Below are 22432 nucleotides of genomic sequence, written 5' to 3'. Positions count from 1 at the left end.
GTCCCTCTTTACCATAAAAGGGTTGTCTACCCTTTTTTGTAAAGTGAAAATTCTGAGTTTAGGTCCGCTTTAAGCGGCCATGTTTTCTGAGACTAGATCATTGACTGCTATACATCACAATCCCTATAGCTGGAGACATTTTTTATTTATAGTTTGGCCTCTAGTAACCGGCATCCCACGGTTGCTATGTGACAGGAGTAAGGAGCTATATCCCGCCCTTTCTACATTTATTACCCAATCCACATGTCCTTGTCAGTCTCTAAGAGCATTCTGATTGGATAGTAGGTGGGTGTGGCGTAACAGAATCCGGAAGTTCGGGAAGAGAAACAGTAGAGGCTGTTAGTTTTGAATGACAATGTCTGCCGGCTGCAGTTTGTTGCTTTTCTGTGATGACTCGGTGGAGGTTCATTATGGCGATAAGGGGAGACTCTGCCTCTCACCGTGCGGTGCTGAGTTCATGTGTGAGAAGCCTCTGCCTGAAGCTCACCCTGTACACAAGCCACAGAGAAGGAGACACAGGACTGAGTTTGTGACCAGCAGCTGCAAGGTAAGGAGAGCAAAGGGAACAAAATAAACAAAACCAATATGCAGCAACCATACATAACAAGATCTATGCAGCTGCATGCCAATTATTCTGTGTTCCACAGAAACATTTGGACATTATTTGCAATTTTTATGTTTTATTATTAATTAAAAAAAATAATAATCTAATAAATTCTTATATTCTGAATGTTAATTTTCGCCTTCATATTGCACTAAATTCTCAATTTAGTTGGAAGAACAAGGGAGGCGCAGCGTGACGTCAGTGTAGTATTAAGTTGTATGAGGAAACCGATGCCGAGCCAAGTGGCAGGAAACTACTTTACCCCAAAGAGCTCAATTTGTACACTTAATTGTCAGTGGTTGTCGTGGAATCATTGTTCTCAGTAGCACCGTGCAGGCCATAGGTTCCTTTTATAGAGACGATATAGATTTAGGAAACGCCCTCATGTCACCCATGCACTGTGTTGACAGACTGCGTTGGATCAGCTTCTACCCAGGGAATTATTGAGCAATAACAGTTCTATTTATTATTATTATTATTATTATTATTATTATTATTAATAATATTAATGAACAGAATTTTTATAGCGCCAACATATTATGAAATGCTGTAAATTAAATAGGGTTGCAAATGACAGACAGGTACAGACAGTGACACGGGAGTAGGAGAGGACCCTGCCCTGAAGAGCTTACAATCTAGGAGGTGGGGGAAGTAACACACAATAGCAGGGGAGTCAAAAAATGGTGGGAAGTAATGAGGGTTAAGAGACAGAAGAAGATGGGTAGGCTTACAATCTAGGAGGTGTTCTACCCAGGCAATAGAAAACTTTGAACACAGAAGTGCTCATAGCTTGGTATTTTCCAGGTTCATAATACTCAGGTAAATGGTCCAGACACCCAAAATGGACAGATAAGTGAGCGTAATGTTTCCAGGGGCTGCCCATTTCGAGAAATAATTAATTGGTTTTACAGCCACCCGAATGAGATGTGAACAAACTAGTGTCTAGGAGTTTGTTGAAATGCCCAGCCTGCCAGAGACCAGGTGTGATGTGTTTGCCTTCATTTCTTGTGAACTGTTCCGATTAATAATTTCCTTATTCATTTTATTTTTCAGGATCAAGTTTTGGAAGCTCTGAACTTTCGCAACACATTTGCTCTCCATCCATTTCTACCTTCAAATCTCATCCCCTCAGGGAAAAGAACTGTATGTATTTTATCCACGTTGGTATGGCAATGTTGACTCTGTGGCATGTCCAAAGTCCGGCCCGGGGGCTAATTGCGGCCTGTGTTCAGATTTCCACCGGCCCACTGTCTCTGTCACCCCTATGTAATTAAAGTGGGCTTGTGCTGTGCAGGACCTGCATGGACCACGCCCACTCTGATTTCATGAACGCGCTCTGCATAGAGCCTGCCGTGACACTGGACTCCGTGCACAGGGAATCCCTCACGTCACCCTGGTGGGCGTGTGCTATGTAGGATCTGCGCAGACCACGCTCACAAACCCTGGTTAGTGGTCGGCCCCCACACATTTTCACCTTGCCAAATCTGGCCCTCCTTGTAAAAAGTTTGGACACCCCTGACCTAAATGTAACAAATATTGTACCTACCATATCACTGAGATATAAATTAAATTGTGGAGAAGTGGTTTCCCTCCAATTCCGTGTGCTCCATCAATTTATTGTTAACACTATTTTGTTTAGTCTGTGTCAGCCTTGGAGAGATTTACCATCACTTGCTGTCCTGGTGGAGAGTGGAGTAAAATCTCCCTAATCAGTAATGCTGACAATACAAAATTGTATTTTATTTTTTCTAAGGTTATGTGATTACTTAAGGTTCCCCCAGTGGTTGCTAGGGGCAATGAGCAATTTTTGCCTCTCAGATATTCAACCCCCAACACCAATAATCTTTTTAACTACTCCAGTTAAGGCATTCCTTCCACAAACCACATGTATGGAGCATTTGGCTTACTGATTGCAAATATAGACCATTATTTCCTTTGACTTCTAATGTAAGCAGCATTTTTCAACTTTCTGTTCTAACGAAGGCATTTCACTGACCAGCAATGTAAGGATTGGGGGGTGGGAAAAATAACTGACTACCAGCATAAAGAAGGGCATTTTACTGTGAACCAGTGTTTTAGGGGGAAACACGCTGCATGTTAAATGCTATCAACCTCACCAAAATGTTCCACAATGGCCTGGAAAACCACAAACAAATGATGTACAGCGTTTCCAGGTCTTTTGTACCCAAAGGTATTGTATACATCAGCTGACAGCTTGTCTTCATTTTGGTTGTGTTGCTTGTTTTTCCACATATATCGCAACAGTTTCTAGGGAGCCATCCAGTTAACTTATCTGCATGTAATGGGGTGACTGGAGTGCCCGAAAGAAACCCAAGCGAACATGAGGAGGACATGCAAACTCCTTACACATAGTGTCATGGCTTGGATTTGAACCCAAGACCCAGCACTACACAGGACATATTCATTCAGAGAGAAACCTTAGCTATAATGCTTGCCAATATATATAAATAAATGGTAAGTTCCAAATATCAGCCAATAAATGACTGTTTATTTCCTATTTTTTCAGAGACTTATGACCAAGATTTCTGAAATCACATGGCCCTCTATGGAGGACGACACCGGGTGTGTGACACGTCTAGAAGATGGCACTGTAAAGGTTTCCTCTGTAGATGGTCATGCTCATTTATACATGTCTATCTACCAGCAAGAGTTTTCTGTGGAGTATTTATGTGAGCTCAGTCATAGCTGTATGCCAAAATCTCAGAACAAAGAGAATCCCGTAAGCAATGATACCAACCCAGCAAACGGTAAAACTAAAGACAGGAAAAATTGGAAATATTCTTCCTGTGTGCTACAAGAAGACTCAAAATCATGTGCGACAAATCACGCCTTCCACTATACATGGCTGGTGCAACGCTATTCTGTAGCTTCCTGTCCACACACGTTCCAACATGCTATGAACTTGGCTCTTCATTTTCATAGACAATCTATGCTAAGAAATACAGATGGTTCTTCAGATATTTGTACAATAATTGAGGATGATGAGAGTTCCAAACATCTCAGAAATGGAGCTGTGTCTATTTTACCACACACCCTGCCTCTCAGCTGTCCTGAACCACATCTGCACAGGTACTCTTTCTTTTTAAAGTTTTCAGATATTCTGTCTTGTCGCTGCTCTCTGCATGGCCGTGTAACCTCAGAGTATTGACATATGTTAGATGTGTGTATGATCCAACCTTTTGCGGATCTAAGAACCAGGAGAGTGTGCTTGTCAGCTATCTGTCAATTAAATGTTGTAAAAGTACAAGGGATGCACCACAGTGAAGGCTGCAAATGATAGCTCACGGTCTAGTTGGTTGCATCCCCAAACACTGACAGGTGATCTAAATCAGACAGCTGTATCTTATGTCTTGGGATAGCCTGCAGCAGGAATTGCAGGAATTGGATCCGAAGAGAATTTAGCCACTGGCTGATTGTAAGACACAATTTTTTTGGGGGGGCAGGGATGAGGGGAGTTAGTGGTTCTGATTGTGGACTGATCAGACTTCAAAAGATATATCTCCTAATGGTGTATAACCTTATCAGTGCCACGGTGCAGCATCAGAGGTTAGCACTCTGGCCTTTGCAGCGCTAGGTCCCAGGATCGATTCTTGACCAGGACACCATCTGCATGGAGTTTGTGGGGGTTTCCTCCCACATTCCAAAAACATGCAGTTGGGTTAATTGGGACAGGTAGGGACATTAGATTGTGAGCCCCTTTGAGGGGCAGTTAGCGACATGACTTTGTACAGCGTTGCGTAATATGTCAGCGCTATATAAATACTGTGTAATAAAATTTCCATTATATGTACCCCAATCCTAATATTGTTAGTTACTGACATGAATTGCAGTATTTTCCCCAGCCCCTTTTAGATGGGTGCACCACCCGACCCTTTTCAGTAACCACCTGGCTGTTTTTGGGCAGTTACTAATGAGTTGGGTCACAATACAGGAGCTGCCACCCACCTACAATTTCTTCACATTAGGCTTATAAAAACGTTCTGGGTTGAACACTGAATTGTTAAATGTATTCTGTAAAGCACTGGAGATGTCAACACTACTAAAATATTATTAAAGACATTTATAATGAGTATGTTTGTATTGGTTGTTGAGTGCAGGTTTTATGTTTCGGGAATCTTTTATCTATAATGTTTTATGTTTCAGATGGAATTTTTCTCAATCTACTATGGAACAAGAAGATTTTCTAATGACTCATCCTGTTCCTTTAAAAGTGGTGATTTACAACGGCGTCCTTTACAGGTAAGATGTGTCACTAAGTATATTGCATCAAAATACCTTTTTTTATGCTACCCTGATGTCTAGCAAATGTATATGCAATAACAGCCAACATTCTTATGTTTCTAGCTTTCTGATTAAATGGATTGGCCATAGGTATAATCATGGCTGCTTTATACTGCTTTCGGAAGCTCCCTTTTTCTTGAATATGTATACTAATACGGTGTAAGGTTAGTGGCTATCATATCAGGGGTGGGGGAAATCTCACCAGGGTATTTCATATCAGAAGAAGATAGTCATACACTCATGTCAGCCCATGACACTCCCTAAGCAATCAGTGTTTTTCACAAACCAGGCAGGTCCATCTAGAACTGATAAATAAATATTGGATCATTTTTACAGCAGGAACTGCAAGACTACTGCTTTTGCACAAAAGTGTTTATTAATGGTTGGTCATTATGGTTGAATGTAGCATAAACCACTAACATGCAAGGGTCTTACACTACCCATAGTATATTAGGAAAAGTAAAAAGTGTACCCTAGTATTTCAATTCATTTTAAACCATGTACCTATCCCTAAGGCTCAAAAATACAGGAAACATAGACCAGGGAGTTGTACATCTAAAAAACAGCTTTCTCTGTCCTGGAAGGGTTCAATCAATTTGTAGGATACCAGAGGAATTTAGGACAATTGGGTCTTCATATGGTATGTGAACTAGTGCACTCGTATATTAGAAAATGAATGCTAAACATGTTTCCTAACTATTGTCATTTCTTCAATAATTCTGACAGACTTCAGATGTCTTTGAATTAGATTTACTTAATGCTACCAAAATCCCATGTTCCTTGATATGCTGGGATATGTATTCTCTTCTGTCTGTCGTGTTAACTACTTGGGATTTTTTGTCTTTGATGTTAAGGTTTAAGGCTAGGTACAGACATCAGATGATCCTTTCCAATGACAATTATTGCACCTATGTACCCAGTCTAGGTGCAATAAAAAAAGAAAGACATGTTTTTTTTTTTTTTAATTCCAGCCTCTACATTTACAGTATAAGCAATTATTTTTTGCATATTATAAAGACAATATTCTATTTTAGGTTTTTTTTGGATGGCCCTCTTTCAGTGGAAATATACCCAGGAGATGGATCTGTTTTCCGTTCAGAGGGAGATAACATTGGAAAATATTTCAAGCATTTCTACCTTAATGACAAAACAGGACAGGTAATATATAGCGGGTGCACTCCAAAAAAGAATACTTAAAAGCTCAGTGCAGCTGATATTTTGGTTTTAGGTAGATTCCATCAGGTCCAATCATTTAAAACTTTCTGGGGCATCAATCTACTGCAGCAATTATGGGATGTGGGTGTCTTCTCCATTCTGATTGCAAGATTTATTTATTGCATATAATATGGATACTCCTCCCTTTAGCTGTTTCTTTATATGTTTTTAACATTTTTATGTTCTTACTAAGTGTAATGTTTGTTCTCTATTTATTTATTTTTTTCATATTTAAACAACTTGGTGCTCTCCGGACTGGGATTATCAGAGGATTTCACAAGATACTGCACAGAGGCATTTAAAGGGATAGCAATTTACCTGCATATTTGGCACTCCTCAAGTTCTCATTAAATGTACATTGTAAGGAAGATAGAGGTTCTGTCTCTGTTGGGGGGGAACCCACCAGTTTTCACATTGGGCCTGATTTGTTAAAGCTCTCCAAAGCTCTTCACTTTCATCAGTGAAGCTGGGTGATTCAGTAAACCTGAAATGGATCTGATCCAGGATTCAAAACTTTGGCTAGCAAATGACTTTGAAGAAATCTTTTCCAGGTTTGCTTGATTACCCAGCTTCACTGGTGAAAATGTATCCTCTCCAGCCTTGGAGAGCTTTAATAAATTAGGCCCATTAATGGAGAATTTAGAATAAGCTTGTGGGGCAGACCCACACAATCTAGGCCAAGGATTTTGTTTTAAATGTAAATTCAGTTTCCTTCTATGTTCTAGGTAGAAGACCGACTGTATACTGTCCGAGATCTGCCTCCAGACAAGCCGAGAGCTTTGTATTCAGTCCGTTCCATCATTTCCCAAGCTAGAAGGTTGGTGTTTTATTTAAACTACAGGTCCAGGCAACAGCTGGGTTTTATTTACTGAATAGCTTAAATTTTTCAGGTTCACGTTTTACCAGTAAAGAAACTGACCATTGGAGAAATATCTGGCCTACTGTTTTCTGAAATCTTTTGGCAACTGGTTGTCAGTTTGACCCACCAGATTGACTGCTGGGTATTTTATCTAGTGCACTCTTACTTTAAGGACCTGCCCTGATTGTGGAAGAAATGAAGTGCTGAAAGTGTTCTTCTGTTTCACATCAAGCAGACATAAATTACCAGCACCTAGAAAACCTTAGCACATGCACCAACTTTCACTGCCTTCTCCACATTCAAACAGCAGGCTGATGTGCAAAGCTTGGGTATTACCTAGTAGTAGTATGCCTATCCTTCCAACCTGCTCCAGTGCTTCTCTTTCCTATTACTATTGCACTTGCAGTTGCACATTTTGAATTTAACAGGTGGCCTTTTTCTTGCCCCCTTGTATCTTTTTAGACAACTACATGTACATTGACATTCGCGCTTTACATTTTCAGCACCATTTACAAGAAATGTGTCACATAGAAATTTGGGCTCTCCTACTACCAACAAGTAGTGAAGTAGTTGTTGGATTAAGTGCCAGTTTGATACACCTTATACATAATCTAATAATGACATGTTGTATTCCCTGGATCTGGGGAGAAACTCTTTCTTTCTGTAGAAACTACCTACTCTAATGCTGTATATGATTTTTTTTCCCTGAAAATATTGTTAATTTATATCATGCATTTGCTATTGGCATTTATTTAATAATATGTTAGTTACAGTATTATAACTTTTCAGGTATCAGGAACTGCTGTATCAATTTACTTAATCTTTCAGAATTTAGGGCTCTGAATTTGAATTTAAGGCTTTGAATTTGAATAAGCTTTGAATTTAAGGCTCTGGTCCAGCACTCACTAGTCACCAGTCCTCCAATCTAATGCTGCACTCTTCACCTATAGCAAGCCCCCAGCTCAGCCTCTGGAGACTGGATGCATTTCCCAGCACTCAGTTGCCCCCAGGTCTTACTGCACAAGGGATGGTGTCTGTGGATGGACCAGGAGCCCACAGATAAAGCAGTACCAAGATTCCAACAAGAGGCAAATGCAATCTACAAAGCAGAGGTCATACACAGATAATCAGTCCACCAGATGAAGTATACAAAGGCAAAACACAAGCAGAGTCAGCATCACAGGCAAAAGGTCGGTTAAGGCAGCATAAACTCACAGGGTCAGAAACAGGCAAGGTCAGTAATGTCAAAACAATCGAATCTAAAAGGAAAACCAGCAACCAACTTACTTTTTTTTGGATTTGGAAAGATTTGAAACTTTGAACTTTGAAGGGCAGAATATTGTCTGTGTTTGGGGACATCTGACCACTGACTGGATTAGTTGCTCTGGTGGAAAGTTGGCAACGGTTCTGAATGTGTGTACTAGGCTTCCACTCTTTCTGTTGATATACATAGAGCCTGACAAGTTACATGGCACCGTCAAGTTACAGACCAAGCAAATTTGTCTTTTTACTGTTAGCATTTTGGTTCTAAGTGTACAGACCCATACTGAGAAAACTGGGGGTGGCTTGGACACCAGCAAAAATGCACATAATGTTCAGAGGCAGCTATGAGGGCTAGTTTGCATTCGCACACAGGACATCAGTTCCTCTGTCTATGGCTAGCTTTTGTGCGCATAATTCTCATAACACCTTACACCTAATCTAATAATGGCATTGTTGTGTTCCCTGGATCTGAGGAGCAACAGGCTACTTCCCTTGCACACATTGATGCATAAAGTAAATTGATGCATTTCCCCATTTCCAGTTGGAACATTTTCTAAATATATAATAGGTACTAAAATCTTTTAATTGACATGAACCTTTATTTAGCAGACAAAACAAAAAAAAAAAGATTTTTAGTGTTTTCACCTACTAACTTACTTTTTAATGGAGTTTGTACATTACCAGACCTCATTTCAAGAAGCTGCAGCCCCACTAACTAAGCTGTTTAAAAACTTTTCTGAACCTGGTTGCAGTATTTATGTAAGGTAAATTGTACGGACTTTCTTCACATAATTTCTTGGACAGATTCAGCAGATGATTGTTTGTATTTGTTGTCTGAAGTTTTTTCTCTCTGTATTAAACACAAGGCGTCATATTTCATTTTTTTCTTTTCTACCTTGCCTTGTAGATTTCTGGAACTCTGCTGCAGTAAGAAGCTCAGCCTAAACTCCCTCTCTTACACTTGCTGCTGGAAGACGGTATGACAATCCACCTGCTGAATATTTTCATGCTTATTAAAATGACTAATTTCATATCCACAATGCAAATTGGCACAGGGAAGGTCTGCTTCTAAACATCATGTCCTGCTTGCCATGTACTGATCCATGAAGTCGGATTTGTGTCTGCTTTGAAAATGTAATCCAGTTAATTTGTATGTGGGTTTTTATTTATATATTCTGCATGCAGCTGGAGAAAAGCTTTTCATTAAGCAAAGTTTGCAGGCTATAAATGAAATGTGTAGTGCATTTGTATATATTATTTTTTCCTCTATGATTAGGTAAATATTGTATATAAATATTTTATACTTTCAATTACCTATGTTGGAATCTTGCCTTAAATCCATTTACAGTGATCAGTTGCATTGTGTAATCCCAGAGAGCTAGTTATCCCAAAGATAACTAATCAATAAACAATGTGTATGTGAGATATTTATTGCCCATGTGTAGCCAAATACAACACATAGAATAAAAGTTGTCATGTGCACTACATTGTAAAACGTTTGAGGGCACCTGACCATCACATTTATTTATATAGCCAAAAAATATGTGGACACCCCTCCAAATTATTGAATTTGGGTGTTTCAAGTGAAAGTTACTGGTAATGGCAAAGTATATGTATGCTTTTTAAACAATTGTTTTCTTACAATTTTATAACAATAGTTTGTTATTGGTAAACAGTATTTATATAGCGCCAACATATTAGCACTCTACATTAAATAGGGGCTGCAAATGACAGACAGAGACCGTGACAGTGACACAGGAGGAGGAGAGGACTCTGCCCCAAAGAGCTTACAGTCTAGGAGGTGAGGGAAGTATCACACCATAGGAAGGGAGATATGGAATGGTGACAAGTAGTGAGGATTTTAAGAGACAGAAGAAGTTGGGTAGGCAAGCTTCATTATATGGTAGGCAAGGATGAACCCAGAAATTTTTTAAGCTGGGGGGGAAGAAATTGTAGGTGGGTGGCAGCCCCTGTATTGTGACCCAACTCTTCAATAACCACCGTAAAACAACCAGGTGGTTACTGAAAAATGCTGGGTGGTGCACCTGGCTTTAAGGGGCTGGGGGGAACACTGGTAGGCTTTTGTTATGGCTCCGGTATGACTGTTGTATGACTCCAGTGCACAATGCTGGCTTTAAAATTGCATGGTTTCGTGAGTTTGGGGTGGAAAAATTTAAATGGGCATGCAGCGAGCCCTGACATCAATCCTACTGTAACCCTGGAGCACCAATTGTGAGTCAGATTTTCTCAACCAACATTACAACCTGACCCACAAATTTCCTTTTGGCTGAACAGGCACAAACTCTCACAATCTGAAATTTTGTGAAGTTTTAAAACTGCTGCTTGGAGATAAACAGATAATCTAAATAACATAAAAATCCCCTTTTTATTGCAGGAGTCTGGAGCTGATTCTGGAGTCACAATGCCAGTTGTACTGGAACAATGTTTCATGCCGGACAAAGGAAAGTTTGCTGTCTATTCTGACAACATGGTTCTTGCCAGCTTCATAGATGGTGTCGTTTTATTCATGATTTGGAGCTTTACTAATTTTAATAAAGAGGAAGTGGTAATTACTGTTTATTAGTTTGTTTGTTTTTTTGGACCATCATTTTGTTTTTTTCACTGGTCAGCATTATGATTCCAATTCTGTGTTATGTTATTATTATTATTATCATCCTCCAGTATTTGTAGAGCACCGACATATTAAGGAGCCCTTTATAAAGTCCATAGTCCTGGCACTAACTGTCCCACAAAGGGCTCACAATCTTATGTCCCTTACCATAGTCATATGTCCTTAGACTGTGTTAATGGCAATTTTTGAGGGAAACCAATCAACCTAACTGCATGTTTTTGGGATGTGGGAGGAAACTGGCTACTAATCTGCTACCAATTCATAAGCATATTTACCAACATTACCTGGTCCCATTGACCCATTTTGGATTTTTGAATAGCACACCAGTGGAATAGCCTGATTATTTTAACATTCTTAGTTATTTTTAATTCACAAATCTCTCCTAACATTATTTAGATTGCTCTAAATTTTGGGTCAAAAGTATAGTAAGTAAATTCTGCAGCACACAGGAAACTTGTATTTATAAATAGGTAAGGACCATTTAGTTATACTGTTCATACTCTTGAATGGTACTTAAAGGACATAGAAGACCTGTGTGTGTATTCTTTTTACTCCGTAACTGTTTAAATGTAATAGGCCAACCTGCTCTGTAAAATCCTCTATTTGTTATTGATCTTATTCAGAGCAAAGAATTCCCATCTCCATCCAGTCTACATGGGGTTACCAGCACATCACTAAAATAAGTATTTCCACCATAATTTAGGTGAATTCTGTGTATTGGAATGTTCAAAAATCCATTTTTCTTTTCTTTGCCCGGTTTTAGCTGAAAGACAGCATGAGTGTATCTCACTCCTCTGTTCAGAAACATGATCATCTTTGTTGGTGCCGATTGCAGTTTCCAAATGGAGCATCAAAGCTGGTTGAACTGGAGAGTCCTGGAGAGTATGTTAGGTATACCTATGATGACCAAATACACTTAATAACAGTTATCAGTAGCAAGGATAAATACATTATGTCCTCCTTTCTTACAGCTACATTAGGCCTGCAGTTGCCTGGTGCCGTAGTTTGGATGATAGATCTCAGAGAAATATACCTGCTCCGGTTGTTACAGAAAATTGGTAAGTGATGGTGGGGAGATGCTTTATATATTATGTACGTTAAATGACACTTTATTTCTCAAGAGGTTGGCACTTATTATTAAAAACTCTATTTTACGTTCCAGATCATAAAGTAGGGTAGACTTTCTTATTAAAGCAGGCCTGCCATAACAAAAATAACATGGACACTGCCATGACTGGCTGCCTGGAATATATGATGTCTCTTTTGCTTTAATACCATATCACAGACCTTTTACCAAGTTTGCGTATTTGGGCAGCACAGTGGGTTAAAGGTACATGCTCTGACCTTTGCAGTGCTAGGTCCCAGGTTCGAATCTTAGCCAGGGCACTATCTGCATGAAGTTTGCAGGTTCTCCTTGTGTTTGCGTGGGATTCTCTGGTTTCCGCCCACATTCGAAAAACATGAAGTCAGGGTAATTGGCTTCCCCCAAATTGACCTTAGACTGTATTAATGACATATGACTATTGTAGGGATATTAGATTGTGAGCCCCTTTTGAGGGACAGCTAGTGACATGACTATGGATTTTGTATAGCGCTGCCTAATATGATGGTGCTATATGAATACTGTGTAATAATAATAATAACGAGGAGATCTGGCTTTAATTGCTCAAAAAAGGGAGCCTTTTCAGTGCTTAATGGGCTACTTGTACTAAATCTCCATCTAATTTGGGATTTAAACACCAGGGCATAGATCTGTATTAGTAGATATTATATGGTTGTACATTTGTGCACACCCTACAAACACACCTACCTATATGGCTGAAAGTATGTAGACCATCATGACACTGTCTCTGTGCACTATTGTTGTTATTATTATTGTTTATTATTATTAATAATAATAATAATAAACAGTTTTTTATAGTGCCAACATATTACGCAGCGCTGTACATTAAAGAGGGGTTGCAAATGACAGACAGATACACACAGTCACACAGGAGGAGGAAAGGACCCAGCTGAGAAGAGCTTACAATCTAGGAGGGTGGGGCAAGTATCACACAATAGGAAGGGGGATATGAAACTATCGAACTAAAGTTGGAGTATGGAGTATGGAAATAAATGGTCTGCACAGAGCCCTGAACTAAACCCCACTGAATTCTGTCAGGATAAATTAGAATTCCGACTGCCAGGTTTTCTCATCCAACATCGGTACCTGACCTTTCAAATGCTCTTTTGACTAAATGTTCACAAATTCGATAGGATGCACTGCCAACCATCTATTGGAAAGCAAAAGTTATATTACTTGCAATTGGGGGTGGTCAATGGTTTTAGAACATTTCCAACAAGCTAATGTTGGAAGTCAGCCACCCAAAAAACTTTTGTTTATATATAATGCAGAACCATTTTACTATGCAAACATCACAAAAATACATCAAGGAATGTGAACAGTAATCTGGGCCAGACACTGGCCGACACTAACAATTGTTAAATTGGATTGGTAGCTGAACCCCGTAACTTCCATCTGGTTATCAATGTAAAAATAGTCAAAGCAGCATCAAACCTGCTTCAATAAAATCCTCGATCACCTGGTGTGGAGAGCGACATTCTGCTACGTTGTGCAAAGCATTAAAAAAAAAATGAAACAAAAAAAAAAAGGCAAATTGTTAACTAAAATCACTCCGGTCATACACACCTAAAATAAAAAGGGGGTTTAGGATTTCACTCTTCTAATGATTTTCTCATCTCTAGGTTGGTAGAAGCTGAACTCAAGAAGATTCAGAGATTTCAGTGTATCCTTTGTAATATCAGAACTATGTAGGAATGTTCACTGTGGGTGCTCAGGCACTCGCCCTTTTTGTTATCGCTGACATCTTAATTCTGATTGGTCTCACTGCAGGTTCCCAGGATTGTGAGTATGTTAAGACTCCCTGCTCATGCCTTTCACAGTTGTGTACAACAAATTTCCCCTACCCTGACCTAAGAAAATTTTTGTTGTCCAATCATTACCAAGTGGTTCCTTAAGCTGACAAGAAGTGAATAGAGTCAGTGGGCCACAGTGTTAGAGCAATGGCTTTTCCCACCACTAAGACCAGGGGAGTAAAGATTTTATTATTATTTGCCAAAAAATGAGCTTTAATAAAATGTATTACTTTTTGTTCTATATCCTTAACTATTCTTTGCCCAGTTCTTTTGGAGAATGGGAATACCGGGAGCAATAAAGCTAATGTGAAACTCTGCAGCCAACCTGACAATGACGACGGCCTGCAAGAAGAAATGAGTGCTATTAACATACATTCTATTTTAGAAAAGACCTCAAAGGCCATAAGAGACATTGACATATTGCTTTCCTCCAGAAAGTAATATCTGCTGCACATGAATAAAGAGATGGAACAATATTTATACTGTGTACTTCTGGCATCGGTCAGACATAAATTTTGCTGTCATACAGTAAATGGAAGCCCGGACTAGGTGGCAGTGTGCATTTAATGATTGAATGATGCTTTGTGGCTTTTTTTCAATGCAATCCATTCTAAGTGAATAGATTTTTTTTGTCTTGTTGACAGTTATGCTTTATTGCTTAGGAATTTTTAAAGGCATAGCACCGGTAATATCCTGTTCAATTCAGATATAAAACCTTTTTACGGCTATCCTGGGCTCTGTTAAAATTATTTTTGCACTCTTATGTCCCTGTGAATCTGTTTTCTTTGTTTTTTTTGTACGGTTTGTGTTTTTTGTAGTTCTCGTCATTGGCTTCCATTTCACCTGAGAATCAAATTCAAGCTCCTGTGCTTTGCCTTCAAGACCCTCCACAGTTCTTGTCTCGCTTACCTTTCTGACCTAGCCGCTTTGCTCCTCCAATGACCTACTAAGGACTTCCTCACTCATAACCTCATCACATGCACAGCTCCAAGACTTTTCTAGAGCTGCCCTGACTCTGGAATTGTCCTCCTTGTCCTATTTGGCATGTTCCTACTTTCTGCTCATTTAAAATAGCCCTCAAAACTCATCTTTTTAAACTCACCTACCCGTATTCTTCTGTCTCCTGAACTCTCACTACTTCCCACCACTCCACATCCCCCTCCTATTGTGTTTTACTTCCCTCATCTCCTAGATGGTAAGCTCTTCGGGGCAGGGTCCTCTCCTCCTCCTGTGTTACTGTCTGTCATTTGCAACCCCTATTTAATGTACAGCACTGCGTAATATGTTGGCGCTATATAAATCCTGTTATTATTATGATTATTAATAATAATATTATTAATATAATAGTTGACAGTAGTTATTATCTATTTACACATTCTTATTACTATTTCTCCTATTACAAAAAGGTCCTATTCCAAGTCAACAGCTTCGACTTCCCTTTCATGAAGACAAGATGAGCAGGATAACCCATGTCTCTCTTTCTCAAGCTGCCATTTGTTTTGTGCAGAACTAGTATACCAAATGTCACACAGTCAGAGGGTGTCCTGTACATCCTTATCAGTCTTCTTATCAGTGTATAGGCAAATGCAAACAATGGTAGCTGTAAAGCTACGTACACACTTCCAATTATTATCGTCGGAAAACGAACGACGAACGTTCCTGCACGATATATATTAACGATCGTATAGCACCGATCCTGCACATAGAGTTAACGACACGATCGTTCGTAGATATTGTACACACAACAGATACGATCGTTTAAGCGATAGAGGAACTATGTGCACGACAGGAAAGTGAACGGACGTTCGTTCATCACGCATGCTCTGAACATGGACGATCAACGAACGACCGTACACACGAACGATGTTCAACGATCGTCGCCCAATCCGATCCGCCGGTCTGGTCGTTCGTTTCCAACAATTTTCCTCGTTCGTCGGCGTCGTTGGTTACTTTTTTACTAACGATTTTTTGCCCAATCGATCGTTCGTCGTTCGATTGGAACGATAAAAATTGGAAGTGTGTACGCAGCTTAAGGAGCATCACTCCTCAATATAGCTCAAGTGAACAGATCTACAGATCTCAATATTTGTGACTTTGGCAAAGACTTCACCCACAAATTTAAGAACTGGGGTGGGGTGTAGTAGTCAGACTGGTAACAAAATAGGAAGACAATGATGTTATTTTGCCATTGGTTAAGCATTGCTGTTATGTGTTCAAGACCTTTGGTTTACTAAAAAAAAAAAAAAAAAAAAAAAAAAGCACTTACAAAAACAAAGTTTGCCCAAAAATAAAATTGCCTCCACTTGGATTCTGACAGTTTTGGGAGACATCTGGGTGTTCAATATTCCCAGAGAATATACAAATGCAATTAGAGTGAATTCTTGTGTCATTGTTGAATCTTAGTGATGTCACCTTGCCTCCAACAAGTGTTTGAAGTCAGGGCACCTGTTAGTGCAGTGGACCCTGCATTTTTGAAGGTCCACTATTTGTTGGTGCTATATAAATCCTGTTTATTATTAATAATAATAATAATAATAATAATATAGTGAACGGCTGAACTTGTGTGCAAGGTTTTGAGCATTGTACAGAGGCTTGGCAACTGTAATTTGAAGTGAATGTTGGTGATCATTGTGTGTAAAAGTTCCACAAACATTTGCTGTACAGACAGACTTGCATGGAGAGCGAAGAGGGGAGACAAGTGGTAGGCACCCTACTACATCTTCTCTATTAGTGAACCAATAGCTAAAGCTAAACAACATCATGGGACATTTATACTGATGTGAGATTTTTTTTGAGTAATCATCTTGGGCAGGAAAAATGACGATCAGATGATGTCTTCTTTCTAAACAAGACTGCTGTGGTCACAGAGGTTATTGAGGGCAATGCAACATGGTGCAACCAACAAAGAACACAATAATCCTTTTTAACTCTTTACCAATAGTTTTGTAGTAAAAAAGAGGGATGAGGGTACAGACTGCTCTTGTGTTCTTATATTAGGTTTGCTACACCCTACTTACATGGAAATGCATTCTAATATGGTAAGAAGACAATGAGGAGAATGAAGAGAGGGTGGGGTGTAAATTTGGCAATACAGTCTATATTGATAGTTCACTGATTACATGTTAATATCAAACATAAATCAAAACATATTTACAAATCAAAAAGTTTTGGGTCATACCCCTTTTAAATACTTGGGGGGTTCTTGACTGGTATCTATGCATGGATACTCTAATAATATAGTAATGATTAACAAAAGAGAAAAAAAAAATAAAAAACTGCATTCTGCCAAACACCAAGCCATCCCAGGTCATCTGAGGAACAAACCCCTAAAGAAGCCAATAGGCGAAACGTGTCGGCTAAGAGGCCTCTGGTGTTTTTTGTTTTTTTTTTTTGTTTGCTTTGTTAATCATTACTATATTATTAGAGTATCTATGTATAGATAACAGTCAATAACACCCCAAGTATTTAAATGGGCTATGACCCAAAACGTTTTGATTTGTAAATATGTTTTGATTTATGTTTGATATTTGTAATCTATGGACTATTAATATAAACTGTATTCCCAAACTTAACACTCCATTCTCTCTTCATTGTCATTTCATCGTTTTGTTTACCTGAAAATGTGTTCTGGTCTTTAGGGTGCTTAGCATAGACACTGGATCATCACCTGGACACAAATGGCCTACATTGAGAGACTTTTATCTAATACCTATGGTCATACTGCCTTGTAGATACAGAAAAGTGCTTTATGAGAAAAAGCCATCATATAATACCATTTTTCATCATAGCATTGTGCATTTTTTGTAGTCTTTGATCAGCAACGATAAAGATTTTGTTTTCATTACAAATGTATAATTTATCACTTTGAAACTGAAGCATTGTTTGAATGGAAAGAAGATTTTGAATTTGTTATCCTATTAAAAATGTAATAGTGTATTAGAGCTCTTTGCATACATAATAATTCATTTGTTTATAGCATACATTTATATATGTATTATTTGCTCTAGCCTTTTCCTGAAAATGAATTAAATTTTAAAAATAAAAAAAAATTGGGACCAGGTAAGCCATTTAGTGCAGAAGGGACAGATGATCGCAAATAAATGCAGTGCAATAAAAAGTAAATGTCAATGATGCAGTAGCATGCAACCCTTTATTAATTTCTAAATCGTTCATTTTATTAAATATGAGGTGACAGCAGTGTTGTATAAGTCTATGAACTCCACAAACCCATTTGTCCAAACTATTAATATAAAATAGGATCAGACAGAGACTACCTTCTAGCTGTCATCCTTGTAACTGGCCCCGCTTGATTTGTTCCTTATGGCACCAAAGTTGATACTGTGCATCCAAGAATGGCAAACATACCTTATGGGTAACCAGATTTGCATTCAGCTGTGCAGCAAATATTCAGACAACAACCTCGCCGTGATGGTGCCACGATCTGCCGTGTGGTTTGCCACTCTTGGATGCACAGTAGCAGTTTGCTGTGTGCCTGGGAGGTGCCAAGCATGCAGTTTCCATTGCTATAAAATGCAGTGCAATAAAAAGTAAATGTCAATGATGATGTACAGGGACACCATATGTTTTATTTCATTTCAGGATTATTGTTAAAAATGATTTTGTATAAAGCAGGAGGGTGGTAAAAAGAGAAAGGGGGCCCGGGTGTCAATGATGGCAGGCCACATTCTTTGTTCTTTCTATACTTACTGATCATGGTAATATTCCATGAATTGTAGGTTCAAAGCAGAACTATAGTTTTGCAATCTGACAAGTTCATTATTGCACAAGGGACAGGGGATGTCACCTCTGTAATGAAATAAATTTACCTATCTTATTGATATCTTATACTACAAATGCATGAACAGCTCAGCGTAAGATGCAGGGAATCTGCCGGGTATCCCAATATCCTTCAGGGCTGCTGGGGCTAAATGAATGTCATCTGGGCCCAGGCAAACACCTAACTCCAGGAAGAAGATTGGATGAAGATGGCAGTGCCCGCAATGGAGTTAAAAAAATTGCAATCAAGCAGGTAATGCTAATGTATTACTGAAAGGACCTGGTCCTTGCAGCGAGAGGGACCAGCCTGATTGGCCATTTTAGCTTTTAGCATTAGTGTTCCCTGAACCCTGAAAATGATTTCCAATGTTTCTCCAATATTAAACACTGCTGTAGCATGCAGCCCTTTATTCGTTTCTAAATCTTCCATTTTGGTAAAGATAAGGTGACAGCCGTTCTGTATAAGCTATGGCTATGAACTCCACAAACCCATTTGTCCAAACTATTAATATAAAATAGGATCAGATGGAGACTATCTTCTAGCTGTCGTCCTTGTAACCGGCTCTTCTTGATTTGTTCCTTATGGCACCAAAGTTGAAGAGATAAATTTGCAGTTAATCGGCCTCTGTGACTTACAGTGCAGATCTTCTGGCTGCTACAGAGAGGATTGCTGGCATGGATGCTGCAGATCCATCCATCATGGTAATACTGGCATTATTTCAGGTGAAGGATGCAGCGTTTCCTCTAGATGCTGGATCATTTCAGCAGAGTACAAATGGATCAATGAGAAGATGAGTCACTTGGGTTCTACAATACATGGTGAGTCATGTACATTAAGAAATCATTAGGTACAGGCAGTGTTTGGATCTGGAGCTGTGTGGGCACAGGTTACCGTAGCTTTGTTCTGTATGCCCCTGTGATCATACTGAATCAGCTTCATCCTGACCCCCTGAGCATCTTACAGCTAAAATCCTGACAAAACTAAAATTATGCATTCATTAAAACTTAAAATACAAAAGACCAGCAGGCGGTGGAGGTTTTGGCAGAAGAGAAATGCAAAACTTTTGACAAAAACTTTTTCCATTTGAATTTTTGTTTTCTGTTTGCTCTGCTGGTAGAGCCTGGAATAGGCTGGAGACAATGTAGGGGTTCTTTTGCACCTGAAACTGCATGGTTGGCAGCTTCCAGGCATCTGAAACTGCTGCTGTGCATTCAAGAGTGGCAACCCACACCATGGGTAACCAGATTTGCATGCAACTGTGGAGCAAATCTTCAAACAACCACACTGTGATGGTGCCACGCTCTGCCGTGTGGTTTGCCACTCTTGGATGCACAGTAGCAGTTTGCTGCGTGCCTGGCAGGTAGCACAGGTAGGAGCGGGTATGGGTCTTCACAAAGGTGGCTACATGCCCTGTATGAATTGAATGTTGAGACCTCCTCCTGTCACCATTAAGTATCATTGATATTTTGTCAACTTTTTTAAATAGTGAACTATATTTCCAATACGGTGATAGTTTATGGTGACCCTTTAGAGTTTGTTGCAAGAATTGCTATATGCAGATGAAAGCAATGATCTTTTAGAAATATGGAGTACATTGTATGATGCTGTATAGATACAAAGATGAATGTGTATATGACTTCTCGAAATGTCCTTCTGAAGAAGCTTGACGGCGAAACGCGTTAAGGACAGAAAAAAGGACAGAATATGTATATTTAATTTTCCTTCAATTACATGAAAAATTGGATAATGAATCTTAAAGAACATTTTGTGTATATTTATTGGAATAAACATTGTGATTGTAATATTGAATTTGTGAAAGTTACCTTAAAAGTCCCAAAAAATGCATCCAAAAATGAATTTTGTAATGTACATAGGGATGTGGTACCACTAAATAATTTCTCCTCTTCGATAGATAAACATAAAGTGTGCCTGGGAGGTGCCAACCATACAGTTTCAGGTGTGAAAGAACCTTTATATTGGTTCCATTCATCTAAATGGGAGAGGCTGGGACCTCGGCAGAACACTCCAGTTGCAGCAGGGTTGGAATGGCCCTATCTCAGGCACATGTGCAGGAATTACATTATCACTGGCCGTCCAATGATCTAAGAGGATTGCTGTGAAGCTTTAGCCCCAGGTTGGTTTGGAGATCAAGTAGTGATGGGATCCCAGACCTGACTTTGCTGAGGGGCATTTAGAAAAAGGTAAGTGTGTGCCACAATCAGCAAGTATGCTATGCACTGCTATGAATAGACCTGAATGCTGGAGACAATGTAGCTCCTGTGCAGGAGTTATGTTATCATTACCAATGGCTGAATTGGATCGGGGTGGTCACTTGGTCGGTAGTAGATCGTGGCTTTGGGGGATGCAGTGGTGACCGCATCCTGGACCTGTCATTACTGCAGGGTGCTTAGGTAAAGGTAAGTGTGTGTGCCATGATCAGCAAGTATGCTGTGCTTTGGGCAGCCAATGATGATGTAAATGCTACACACACAGGAGTTACCCTGTCCCTGATATCTCAATCAAGGACGGGGTAACTCCTGTGTGTGTGGCATTTACATCATCATTGGCTGCCCAATGGTCAGAGAGAATCCCAGTGTGCCTAGAGGAGTTGGCAATAGAAATGGCAGCGTTGGGGGATGAAGCGGTTGCAGGATTCTATATTGCTGCAGGGTGCTAAGGAAAAGGTAAGTGTGCATGGTGTGCATGCTGGCTGATTATGGCAAAAGCTCAGTCCCAGCAGCAAATTTAATTCTGTTTTTAAGACTTGTGTGTTTTGCAGCTACATATGCAATTGGGAATTGCAGTGTCATTTATACAAAACGACACAAATCCATGTTACTCGCACGCATATGCTTTGCATTTTACCACAATGCATTGTGTGCTTCTTTAGTAAAAAAGTCAGTCCTTTGCTTAGCACAATGCACCCAGATTGTCAGCTCTTCGGGTCAGGGTCCTCTCCTCCTCCTGTGTCACTGTCTGTATTAGTCTGTCATTTGCAACCCCTATTTATTGTACATCGCTGCATATTATGTTGGCACTATAAAAATATTGTTTGTTAATAATAATTTTTCAATGTGAGTGACTGATTTCATTGTGGTTTTGAACATTTCCAGTCTTCTTTATAGTAGAATTTGGGGGGTGATAGTAGCAGCTGGAGCCAATCAAATCTGATGGATGCAAAGATGCTGACAAAAACCATTCTAATAGGAAGATAACAGGATCAGCTCATTAGCAGCATGGTGGCTCAGTGGTTAGCACTCCGCCCATTGAAGTGCTAGGTCACAAGGTTTGAATTCCGGCCAGGACACTATCTGCATGGAGTTTGCAGGTTCTCCTGGTGGTTGCATGTTTCCTCCGGGTTCCCCGGTTTCCTCCCACATTCCAAAAACATGCAATTAGGTTATTTGTCTTCTCCTCAAATTGCCCTTACACTGTATTAATGACATAATGTATTAATGACATATGACTACGGTGGGACATTGTATTGTGTGCTCCTTTGAGGGACAGCTAGTGACATGACTATGGACTTTGTACAGCACTGCCTAATATGATAGCGCTATATAAATACTGTGTAATAATAATTAGCGTACTGCTTCTCCTTAGTTGTCCGATCACAAGCTAGGTAGATCTAGATGTATACGGGTTACCAAATTGGTTGGGCATCCTGGCAGAGCTGTGTAAATCTCAGCACCGCACAGACTTAAATACAAATCCTTTGGCAGGCAATACAACTTTCGTATATACATTTCAGCTGACAGGAAGTGCCTTACTGGCAGGATTTCCAGGGTAAAATACTGAGAGAAATGCCTGAATAGTACAATGATTCAGCCATCATATATAAGGGCAATATATGACACGTTTATA

At 39.5% G+C, this 22432-nt stretch overlaps 1 protein-coding gene across 1 annotated transcript; it reads left to right on the top strand.

Moving 5' to 3' along the window:
* The first annotated feature begins 314 nt into the window (after window positions 1–314).
* On the top strand, window positions 315–14519 carry C6H5orf34 (chromosome 6 C5orf34 homolog). Its single transcript, XM_072416675.1, has 12 exons — window positions 315–547; window positions 1658–1747; window positions 3132–3694; window positions 4769–4864; window positions 5941–6064; window positions 6847–6938; window positions 9151–9220; window positions 10639–10809; window positions 11639–11766; window positions 11847–11933; window positions 13621–13661; window positions 14057–14519. Exons 1-12 carry the CDS (start codon window positions 350–352, stop codon window positions 14230–14232), a joined length of 1836 nt encoding a protein of 611 aa, XP_072272776.1. The 5' UTR covers window positions 315–349; the 3' UTR covers window positions 14233–14519.
* The last annotated feature ends 7913 nt before the right edge of the window (window positions 14520–22432 follow it).

Source organism: Pyxicephalus adspersus, chromosome 6 (genome assembly GCF_032062135.1).
Source record: "Pyxicephalus adspersus chromosome 6, UCB_Pads_2.0, whole genome shotgun sequence".
NCBI classification, from domain to species: domain Eukaryota; kingdom Metazoa; phylum Chordata; class Amphibia; order Anura; family Pyxicephalidae; genus Pyxicephalus; species Pyxicephalus adspersus.
This window is presented reverse-complemented; position numbering and strand designations above follow the sequence as displayed.

Bases quoted from the DNA above. Each gene is read 5' to 3' on its own strand.
- C6H5orf34 (XM_072416675.1), top strand. From the start codon at position 350: ATGACAATGTCTGCCGGCTGCAGTTTGTTGCTTTTCTGTGATGACTCG. The intron at 4,865-5,940 runs GTAAGATGTGTC...ATTCTATTTTAG, and splicing joins TACAACGGCGTCCTTTACAG to GTTTTTTTTGGATGGCCCTC. The intron at 6,065-6,846 runs GTAATATATAGC...TCTATGTTCTAG, and splicing joins TTAATGACAAAACAGGACAG to GTAGAAGACCGACTGTATAC.